Source organism: Diadema antillarum, unplaced genomic scaffold (assembly GCF_040938485.1).
Source record: "Diadema antillarum isolate AM-2024a unplaced genomic scaffold, OU_Dant_1.0 scf00000143, whole genome shotgun sequence".
NCBI lineage: Eukaryota > Metazoa > Echinodermata > Echinoidea > Diadematoida > Diadematidae > Diadema > Diadema antillarum.
Window position 1 is genome coordinate 1,478,959 of NW_027271032.1, and position 12,409 is coordinate 1,491,367.

At 37.9% G+C, this 12,409-nt stretch overlaps 1 protein-coding gene across 1 annotated transcript in view; it reads right to left on the reverse strand.

Annotated features, from left to right (window-relative positions):
- Nucleotides 1–12,409, reverse strand: part of LOC139721420 (hyalin-like) — a 46,489-nt gene that overhangs the window by 15,880 nt on the left and 18,200 nt on the right. Inside the window, exons 2-4 of the mRNA XM_071632735.1 lie at nucleotides 8,010–8,261; nucleotides 6,266–6,517; nucleotides 5,028–5,285 (exon numbers count right to left, since the gene is read on the reverse strand). Of these exons, the coding sequence (XP_071488836.1) occupies nucleotides 5,028–5,285; nucleotides 6,266–6,517; nucleotides 8,010–8,261 (762 nt within the window). The remainder of the gene's footprint in view (nucleotides 1–5,027; nucleotides 5,286–6,265; nucleotides 6,518–8,009; nucleotides 8,262–12,409) is intronic.

A 12,409-nucleotide genomic window follows, 5' to 3' on the forward strand; every position in this document is an offset into this window, starting at 1 on the left:
GACTGATGCCTCCGCCATAATGCATGATTCTCCCAATTGGTGTATAGTATAATGTCTTTACAATGTGAGATAACAGTTTCACATAACTGGCAAAATACTGAAATGACAGGATTGTCTGAAATATCTTGAATGTTCACTTTCCTTGAGCTACGTTTGCTATAATTGTCTATTAAAGAGTGCAGGTAAATGTATTTGGGGAATTGAGGATTTTTACTTGACTTCTGACTGACCCTTTTATAAGTTTATGCATTGAGTAATTTTCAAGGTATAAAGAAAGAGTATAATTACAGTATAAAATATATATATTTTTTTGCATTTAAACCTGGCCTTGACCCTTAACCTTTGACCTTCTGGCAGGAAATTTCCAAGAGAATCTACATTAGGTAATACATGTATGTCAAGTTTTAAAAATAATAATGCAAGCATTGCGTATACCAGTATATGAGGGAAATAGTAAAATTTTGACGTGTTGACCTTGACCTTTGACCCTGACTATTGACCCATGACCCCTAAATTCCCTAAATAATCCCTGCCAGTCAGTTCATGCGTATGTACCAAGTTCCATGAAGATACATTGAACCATTTTGTGAGAAAAGTGAAATTGTAACATCTCTGGAGAATCTTTATGCAGTAGTAAATGTCTACACTAAGTTTCAAGAAAATACCTTTGGGCATTGCATGGATATGGGGAAATAGCAACATTTTAAGCATTTGACCTTGACCTTTTGACCTTTGACCTCTTGCCAATGTCACTTAAATCTACTCAACTAATTGCCGTATCATACATCATCATTGGACCAAGTTTGGTGAAAGCTGTTTCATCCAGTTTTGAGTTATCACGTAAAAAGATAAATTTTAGGATTTGACCTTGATCTTTGACCTTTGACCTCTGTCTGATTTCACTCAAAAATTAATCAAGTAGTTGTCCTACCATACATCATCCCCTTGGACAAAATTTGGTGAAATTTGCTGGATCCAGTCTTGAGTTATCGCATAAACAGATATAATTTCATGATTTCACCTTGACCTTTGACCTTTGGCCGATTTCACCCAAAATCTAATCAAGTTACTACAGTATTGCCCCGTCATACTTAATACTCGAGTACTTGGATCAAGTTTGGTAAAATTCCAGTCAGTATTACTCAAGTTATCGCGTAAACGAATGCGGACGGACGTACGTACGGACGTACGTACGGACGTACGGACGGACGGACAACCCGAAAACATAATGCCTTCGGGTTGGCTTCGGCACCACTTCGTGGCGGAGGCATAGAAAATATAATTATATATATATTTATACAAAAAACAGCAATGAAAACCGAGAGGCAAAATATGTAAATGAATATACGAAGCAAAAGCGAATCACAGGAAAAACCCCACGTCCTAGCGGCTTTTGGCATATAGGACATAGGGACCTACCGGCACGAAGTTCGAAAGAACATCGAAACTGGTGAAGAACGATCCAACACAGAGACTACAATACACAGAAACGCGTAATCTTCCGTGGTCATCATGCCCACATCTCCAGGATGAAAAATGTCAAAATTTTATCTTGTGTCAATCGACAGAAATGCATCAGGTTAATCACCATTGCAGAGTGAGTATTGGATGGTGGAGGACAGATTGAGTAATTTCATCTATATCCGACAAGAGCAGGATTTGTCTTTTCTTCCCCCAACGACGAACAAATCACAGCCTGGCGTGCACACAACATGTCATACGACCCAAGGAACCAGCAGGCCTACACTCAACTAGCCTTTTGTCAAGGCCCTCTCGCTGTAATGGGCCAGCGCGCAACCCCACTCAGCTGGGCTCTCTTCACCCTACAGCGAGAGGGCCTTGACAAAAGGCTAACACTCAACGGAGTGCGGTTTCAACGGCTTTCTTCGTTCCATATCGGGCAATCGCGTTCGCGTCGGGTGGTCGCGTTACACGACCTTTCGTAGATTTATGTCCTAATATACGAAGGGGTGGAGCGTTTGAGAATTTGACCCCAATTATTTACGAAGCCTCGGGTCCAGCTTACCCGAATCTTTGCGAAAAAAATCAGTGCAAAGTAACGAATGTTCGCGTGTTTTACGCGATAGTATTACTGCGCTTTTACTCTGAAAAAAAAAACCACTTTGAGCGTTCGTAAACAAGGCTAGCAACACAGTACAGCTCAAATCAGTGGACCAATAGCTGTCCAAGCAAAGGCCATCAAATTTTTATCTAATTATATGAGTAAAGTGATGAAATTGATTAATTTGGAAAAAAAGGGAAACAAATAAAAAAGAATCTGGCGTACGTAATCAATCTTGAGTGCTACACGCCATTAAAACCAAAACAACAACAACTCAAAACCTCGCCGTGCATAAACTATGGAATATTGATGCGCTCGCGTGCGATAAAGCGACGGAGCCATTATTATGTTTGGACGGGTATACATGTCGGCCTATGTGCTACGAAATTTTGGTACTCGTAGTCGAATCATGGATTACAGCTATCTGGTCCCCGGCACTATCGTGGTTTCTGTCTCCACCCATTTCATCGTCGTTCATGTCATTACTGCTGGTGACAACTAGCTCATCCCATGCACCTCCATAACACGTTTAAGGACCTAAGCGCGCGCGTGAGCAGTAACATAAACTACAATTTGGCGTTGATAATGCAATAGGGCCCTACTGAGTCGTCTTGTATATAGTAAATGTTTCAAATTCAAAATGATTTTTATTTCCATATAATATCATAAAAAGTAATATACATAACGCTTACATGAGTACTGACTATTTTAAAGAATTTTGAATCACATAAGCTTCAACAAAACATACAATTACAGTATTATCCTCTTTGTATTTTATAAACAAGTAAGCAAATACAATTTTATATTCTAACTGTATATGGAAAAGAGGAATTCACAAGAAAAGCATAGCTTGTAAATTTTGTGAATTTCTGTGGGAGATGAGGGCATCTCTATAGATCCGTCAAGGACTCCATGTGTGAACATTTTGATGTCATGACGTCAGAAGAAACAAACAGAAAAAAAAGACAATGACAACGACAAGAATGAGAGCAAGGACGGAACATTTAGGAAAACAAACCAAAGATAAATATAAGAACAAAAAAAAGGAAACAAGAACAATAATAGGTTTTCACGAAAGGTCGCCAAGGCATGGGTATAGAAACTTGAAATTCAATAAACTAAATTACCAAAGTAATAAAACACAAACTCTTAATATGGCAAAAATACTTATTCATTTATTCATTTATTTGTTTTTGTGAGGGTGACAACATATTTTTTTTCAGCTTTCAAAATTAAAGGAAGGAAAAGTCAGAGTATCTAGGAGTGTTGTCAAAAGGCTGTTCCAGAACCAGAATCAATAATTGAGATGGAGACATTCCTTTAGTTCACGGTGATGTAATTCTTGTCAGATATGACCAGAATCTACCGGTACTTGAAAAGAATCCCTTCAAAATTTGATCAGATTGTGAATTGAAACCTTTTCCGTCCCTGTCTAAAATTCTACTCAAAATTGATTAGTTTGTTTGCTGAGTGTACACCCTCGGAACTGTTGATTTGGTGTAGTGCATGTTCTCTGCTTTACCACCTTTATTCTGTTTTTATATTGTACAGTGTACAATATGCAAACTTTGTGATCTTAGATTCCTTAATCAACGATGAATTCAGAAGTCAGGAATGCCAGTATACATTCTATTTATTTTCTCTTCGTCTGTCAGTGAACGACTTTGAATTAAGTATATCCGAGTGCGATATAAAAACTTTTAGCTTAAAAAAGAAATACGATTTCATATCTACTCTCACCCAGAATTATAAACTACTCTCATTAACAGAAACCATGAAAACAGTCCCATGATTAGGATTAATTCAATAACATCATGGGTATTGCATGAATCCAAGGGATGAATGGGCGAAAGGGAGACACATTGTGTGTGTGTGTGTGTGTGTGTGTGTTGTGTGTGTGTGTTTGTGTATGTGTCTACTTGTTTGTGCGTGTAGGTATATACAAACAGTGATATAAACGCTTAGATTTGCCGATTTGATCGCGAAAGTATAGACAAAAGCTTTCCCTTATTCGCGCATTATTTTCTCCGTCCTAATTGTTTTATTCAGTCATAAAATTATGGTTGGAAATATTTTTTTTTAATATTCTCTTATGTTATCTTTGTGTTTATTTGATGTCTTTTGTTTTGATTTATTCAACGGATTCCCTGTTCCTGATTCCCCCGACACTTTGTCACTTGAAGGTTTTTTTTTTTTTTTTTTTTTTTTTTAATACATTCGCGTTAAACGATCAGCCTTATACCAAGGACTATCTGTATCAAACTGTGATTATTTTACCGGACCTTATACCCGACCCTTCCTATATCATAGGGCATGTTATTCACGAAAAGTCGGGTAACGCGACTACTCGACGCAAACGCAATCACCCAATGGAATGAAGTAAGCCGGTTTGACTTATTGTCGGGGAATTGTGTCGGTGACATGCTTGTCGTGGCTGGGGACATGGATAACGCTGAATATCGGGAGTTTCTGGACTCTCTCTCTTTTCTCCATCCATTGGTAACATCTTTGGCGACACCCAACACCAGTTCACTTTTTTTTTCCAGAATGAAAACGCAATGCCGGCGCTCAGGGTTGCCCAAAAGGACCAATCGCAGACAAAACTGGGCACACTAACGGGCGCAATCGCCAGACGCTAACGCAAAGGAGAATCGGTAGGGTGATGTCAAGACAGTCCTCACCAAGGCCCGACTAATCACCAGGACGGGTCGGGGCAGCATCATCCAAGAAAACCCACACAGAATTTGAAATCCAAAGAAACAAATTGTCCCAGAAATCGGGTGTACCACGCCTTAAACCCACAGCGGATTACAGCATTTCGCATGGTAATGCGAAGGAACGAAAAAGGTCTGCCGGATAAAAACAATATTGTGGGGAAGGATTTGAATTGAATTAAAAAAAAAACACACACACAATTAAGACAAAACAAAAAAGCCAAACCCTCAGAAAGAGAAAAAACCCTTACCCATCATCACTGACACTGTGAATGTACACTGCTGTTGATTGCCATACGCATCAGTTGCAGTGTACACGATGGTAGCGGAAGAGCCTGTTGCAAAGAAGGTGCCACTGGAAAAGTTTGGGTCAGAGATTGTGGGAGCAATACCAGAATTATCGGTCGCGGCTGGTTGCCCCCATGTAACTACTTGTCCAGTAACTGAAGAATCCACTGCTATTTCTATATCGGCTGGACAGAAAGTAAACACTGGAGCTATGCTGTCGACTGGGAGAAAGCGGGCAACAGATGAGAAATGACGACACATCACATAACAGAGAAGGCTTGTCTTTCCCTAAATTATTCCTTCTATAATGCTCAAATACTGTTCACATGGAAGCTAATTCATGAGGACAAAATTTTAAGTAATCAATTTACACCTTACAATTTTACCAAACAAAACTCTGTCAATATACACATCTTACCATTAAGTGCTTTTGCCAAACAGCCCACTTTAATATTAGATTGTCTCCAAAGCTACAGTTTCAAAGGCTCTTGATCGCAAATCCTCTCAAAATTAGGAAGAACGACAATTTAGAATAAAATAGAATAAAATCTTACTTTATCAGGCTTCTGAGATCTTACAACTATGTAAAGGACTATGGAAATGAATCGTAGCGAATAATCTCAATAAAGTGAATATTCACGGGGGTTAGATCTTCGTTGGGTAAAGAATAAGGAAAGGAACCCAAAGAAATAGCCCTCGTTAATTTAGAAATAGCCAGTATAGAATTTGCTCCTCACGTTCTTTTCCAAACTTCTCCAAACCTAGGGGTTAAAAGTAGTCCAAGCCAATTAACAGTATACTAGGTGTACACAGTGTATATATCCATAAACACATATTCGGTGTGAATATTATCTTATAAACGGGCCTCTTATTCTCCAATAAAAAGATATACATACACAAAACAGCAAAAAAAAAAAGAGGAACTTAACACCATAATAATAACGACGTCGCTGAAAAAAAAAGAAATTTGATATGATAACATAAAAAAACGAAGAAACGAACATTATACAAAAAACAAACAAACAAACAAACAAAGGGAGAGAAGTTGGGAGCAGGAGTCTCTAATTGTGACAATAAGTTTCCTCTTTTCAAAGGATTTACGAGCTTAAGGGGTTCTACAGCATGGTAATTTACTATTGCTCGGTAAAGAAAATGCCACAGACTTATTCGCCGAAGATAATGACATGAAACCACCACACACCTAAGATTTGAACTGTGAAAGTGCAAGTGTTTTGATTTCCGTTGTTGTCTGTTGCAGTGTAAGTCACAGTTGTTGGCTGGCCTCCTACAACAAAGTTGGATCCACTGGGTGGTGAGGAAACCAGCGAGGCAATACCATATGTATCACTTGCTGTGGCTGGTGACCATGTAACAGGAACCGAAGAGCCAGCGGATGGTCCTACCGTCAGTAGGATGTTGTCTGGGCAAACCAGTGTCGGCGGTGTATTGTCGACTAAAGGATTGATGGGGAAAATTGATGATGTTTATCGACGCTCTGCCGTATTTACGTATTCAAGGTGCTGCCAAGTATGGTTATGTTTTTCAATGTACCCCCACCACCATCACCACAACCATTACCTCCACCTCAACGCATAATTATATAGTTGTGGTGTGGTATTATGAAGAAAATAACAATTGCAATGATATCTTTTACATTTTTTTATGTGTTCGCTATAGGACCAATATCTATTGTATATAGGTTGAACAGTTTTTACACTGGAGGTGTGCTGTCTACTGGGGAGAAAACGAACATGCTAGTAGTGATCAGAAACAACATGCAACCTTATGTGAAGTATTTTTTATTGAGAGGCAATGGCCGACATGGCATGTATACATCGATATTCTCTTGACAAACTGATGAAAGTTGTTTGGTTGATACAGCCCATTTTAAAGATATAAATCCAGTCTAATTTAAACATGTTGGAAGTCCTACACAATTAGAAAGTTAGTCTTTCCCGTAATTATTTTCTGCCATGCTCTGTTATTGATCGCATGCAAGCTAAATCATCAGAAGTACAAAATACATCCTGTTACACCGTGCCATTTTAATAGCGTGGACATAGACATTCTCACCTCCACCATAATTGTCTTTAAGTTTGCCATCAGCCCTCTACAACACTAAATTGTTTCGGAGGTTACAGTTTCAAAGGCTTTTCATTGCAGATCCAGTAAACGCTGGAAAGAGTATGAATTTAGAATAAACCTGACGTCCTTGCCAGGCTCCTGCGAGATCTCACAGCTCTGTGAAGGCTCGCTGAATTGAATCGTCCTCACTAAACAGAATACAGTGAATTATCAGTTGGTTCCGATCTTCGCACGGTAAAGGATAAGAAAAGAAATCCCAAGAAATGAGCCTTGTTAATCTATAAAGCACCGAAAGTAAGCACAGAAATTGCTGCACTCTATACAAGGGGGAATCGTCACATAGAAAACAAAATTTTTATAAAAGTGTTTCCATACATCATGTTATTGTCTTTGCCGTTATCTTTATTTCCCGTATTTGTTCAGACCGTCGGATTAAAAACAATTAACACCAAAGATCAGTAAGGACAGGTACACTCAGTGTGACTAGGGTTCTAAATGGATCACTTATTCTCGAAACACATGCACACACACACACACACACACACACACACATAAATACACAAAAAAGAAAAAAACACCATATCCGACGAAGCTTGAAAACTGAATTTCCATGACCAGCAACTAATACTAAAAAAAAAAAAGGAAACAAACTACAAACAAACAAGCAAAACAACACAAAACAAACAACAAACACAAAAACAAAGTAAAACTAATGGAGAGAAGTTGAGGGTAGAGGTCCAAAATTGTGGCAATAAGTCTGCTCCTTTCACAAGATCGTAAGTACCCCGTCCTATATAGGTCAGAAAAAAATGCCACAGACTTATTCATCAAAAAAAAATGACATCAAAACCACCACACACCTAAGATTTGAACTGTAAAGGTGCAAGTGTTCTGATTTCCGTTGTTGTCTGTTGCATTGTAAGTCACAGTTGTCGGCTGGCCTCCTGCAACAAAGTCGGAGCCACTTTCTATCGAGGAATTCAGCGAGGCGATACCATATGTATCACTTGCATTGGCTGGTTCCCATGTAACAGGTACCAAAGAGCCAGCGGGTGGTCCTACCGTCAGTAGGATGTTGTCTGGGCAAACCAGTGTCGGCGGTGTATTGTCGACTAAGAGTTAAGGGGGAAAATGGATGAGGTTTATCGACGGTCTGACCTAAATAGAAAGTACTCAAGAAACTAACAGTACTGTCAGGAACGGTTAGAACGGTATATATATATATATATATATATATATATATATATATATATATAAATCTTTTATTGCATGTAACCACTTCCGCCTCTGCAGCCATTGACCTCCACCACAACCAACACCAAAATGCGTTCGGATATGAGCACGTATAGCAACCCTTGAAAACTGCATGAGAAGAAAATAGTTATATGTTTGTGAAAAGTTGAATGGTCGGGAAAATTTACGAATGTCCTTTTGTAGTCTTCACATGTACACAAACTAGTGTGGTGTTGATAGTAAAGAGAATAGTTGATAATCATCCGTACATGTATATTTTACTGTATGATTATCTCACGTTAGATTATGCGAATCCAGCAATAGTGAACATTCAATTGTACACGGGACTGAAAACGAAAAAAAAAAACCACTTATATGTATTAAACAAAAACACAAGTTCAGAACAAGAACTTATTCTTTCTGTGTAATAGCCTTTCGATTCTCCTTCAAGACAATGTGGTTAAAGGCGGCCTCATCCTTCGCCTCGAAAGCCTGACGAGGTCACATCGTCATTTAATTGTTTAACAATCATATTTTCCTTCTTGCCTCTGTGCTTGTCTTGTGCTAATTGTCTTTTAAGTAAATTGCCACATTACCCTTTTCTTTACGTTTCTGAGAGTAAGAGTTTGTCACTTTATCTGGCAACCGTGAATTAATGGGTATAACATTTATTGCGTCTTCTCAGACTCGATTAACAGTATCGTTCCTGCACTGTATATATGTACACTAGACACGATGAGCATTGTGACTTGTGTAAAGGATGGAAATGTGAGGGGGGATATCTTGGTTACATGGTACTAAGTAGCAGTTGAAGTTGTGGGAAACAGAGAATAATCGAAGGTACGACGTGTGTGATGTACAGACCATAAAAACTGGTCAGATGGCTTGTATACTCGCGATACATAAAGTATACATGTCATATTTTATCATACGATACTTCCTTATTTATAGCCTAAACGTTCCTATAGATAACACATTCCCACATCGATGTAATGCTTACATTAAAAAAGAAACATTAATCCATATCTGCTTTATACCGACGCATTGTGCACTGCTCCATATACGGCTATCTGTCCACAACTTTAGACATCATCAATATACCGGTATTCGATTTATACCTGCATTTTTCTGAAAAGCACCTGAAATAAGATGTCCGGCCAACATCTTTTAAGAAACTGTTATGGTGGCCCGATCGGGTTTCCATGAATTATAAACGTGTAAACATTGCTTTCACGTATTTTTTTCTCATCTATATAGAAGAGGGAAGAACGAACACGCGGCTCAGTGGGTAATAACTTTCCTTAGCATTTTAGTGAGAGCTGCCGTGACCATAATCAGAGTTTACAGATCGCAGCTATTCTTTCAATTTTGTTATTATTATGCTCGATGTCTCTTGATACATTCGCAAAATAAGAGATAGTTATTGGCACTTAACACGGTTAGTTTCCTCGCCTTCTTTTGATATCTTATCACTTCAAAATAACTGGATCACTTCAAAGCCTCACTCGAGACTCACATTTTTCACCAGGCAGTCACTTGCTAACTCTCTTAGAGGAGTCTGCACCTTTGAATGTTTCTGTAACAGATATATGGCGCCATACAAATGCTGTGGATCATCATTAACATCACAGGTGTGATGTCTTTAAACTAATGTTTTTATCATCTTTTAGGTTTTCATAACTTGTCTTAAGTTTTCATCGCTGCGTCGACTAATTTGAAATCGATACAAACTAAAGTGCATGGTCGAATATAACAGAATATTCAAGTATAAATCAAAACGAAATTAAGAGCGTAATTGAAATGAAACAGCAACTACTTAGTTTGCACATGAAAAAAAAAAATCTTCCTTAGCCCATTCAATATAGTACACAAATAATCTCCACATATTAATATCTAGAGGAACAGCAAATACTGACGTGAAAACAAAGGCATGGGACAGTGCGTGTATCACGATTTCCTGTTATTAAAGACAGCACAACACTCGTAGCACAATATAAAAATGAATTTTGGTCAGTAATGTCAATTTCATGTTCATCTGTAATTTGGGAATCTAATCAACCTACCCAACGCAGTCTTTGACATTCATGCTACCTGCATGGCATTGATGCATTTGTGTAGAGTGTTGTTGTTGTTGTTCTTTTTTTTTCATGTTATCTGGTTGCTTATCAACACGTAATTATTATGTTATTCTTTTTCTATCATACTTTACAGGAGCTTTACGCATCTGACGAGTACGAAACGCTGCATGTTTTTTTTTTGTTTTTGTTTTCTTCCAGTTCTGAAGCACTTGCACTAACAGTGAAGCAATCTGGAGTCATGAGGGATTTTGAATGATGATTATATCAAATGGAAATGTAATCTCATGGCAATGATAGTAATAACACCTGGTGACAGCAGAAATAATCATAAGCATAAGAAAATGATATAGTAAGAATGACAACATCTATCGCCCGGTAGAAACGGTTAAGGCCATGAGAAAAAGTTGACACGAATGACCCGACTGTGAAAAGCTGGCACTCTCTGATAGTCGTTCTACGGCATTATAGCAAAAACACAGAGCATGAAATAGGTTTGTTCAGCGCAATGTCGAACTTTTACCAACGTACGAAATTACTGTTTCCATAACAAGAAAATGAGGATCGAAGGAATCACGACTAATGGCATCCCGAAAAAAAAGAATGCAAAAGGAAAAATCCTGAACATTTCACGTCAGTCGCCGAATGTTCTCCAGTCCCTTTGGATTCGACTAAAAGGAGAGGCTGATTTCAGATGAAATATGAACAAAGGAAGAAAGAGATGGAGAGATATGCGTAAAGAGTTATACAGTGCAATTTACAATGAATGTGGTTGTTGGTGTGCCTGTTTTGTTAATGCGTATGTAGTGATCCTTCACTATTTTAATCTTTCTTTATTACTAATGATATTTTGTGCATTGAATAATGTATCTTCATGTATTCATGTCAATTTGTTATTTGTAAACGGGAATTTTAAGTCTTCGAACTTTACCTAATTTCATCCGTCTGAATGTTTTTGATGGCACAAAATCTGATCAATTCAATTCAATTCAATTCAATTTATTTTTACCGCCATGCGTACACAATGTACAAAGTAAATGAAGAGAAGACAAGTGAATATACATGCATCCATAAATATGAAACAAAATGTAAGAACTTGAGTTGAATATAGAGGCATGAAGATATACATACAGTGCCACGGTTGGAGTGATGGTGTGTATGAGTCCCATGTAATACATAATGAATAGATTCAACAGAGTTTGACAGAAGATACCGGGAAACACAGAGTAATTGATAGAAAATGAAATGATACAGAAGGAATAGATACTTTACTATCGAAAAAAAAAAAATGAATAAAAAATAAGATGTCCCGGATGTACACCAGATAAGAAAGATGGCCCTCGCGAAGTCTGTTCATGGGAACAGCACCCTTACAAGAGTGAAACCGCAGACAAAAGACATACAGATTCATAAGAATACACATGCGTGCTTATTGCGAAATTTCCCTCCGCGAAAAAAAAAAAAAAAAAATTATGTTGCCACAAATGCACGTACTGTATATTCTCAACTACACGTATATCTATGCATGCAAATATGATTATCTAAATTTTCAGTGAAATAGATGACCAAGCTTTCATCTACCATGACATGGCGATGATATTTCCTTAATGTGAGATATCATAATATGGTGCTACAAGTATTTAAATGAGCAGGGCATTTCGCGGAATAAATGAGCCGAGATAAGAGTTATAGCGCTCAAGTATGACACAAAATGCAATGGCGAAAAATCACGCGAAATAATGGAAACTCTTTGAAATGAAATGGCAACTCTAACATTTGAAACGTTGTCACTCCTCGAACCTTTTGTAAATCTTAAATTCAACACTAAAAATGTTGGATTTATCATTTCATTTGTAGTTGAAAAATGAAATGATAAATCAAACATTTTGAGTTTTAGGTTTCATTTCATACACAAACACACACACATATGCACACAGACAGACAGACAGACA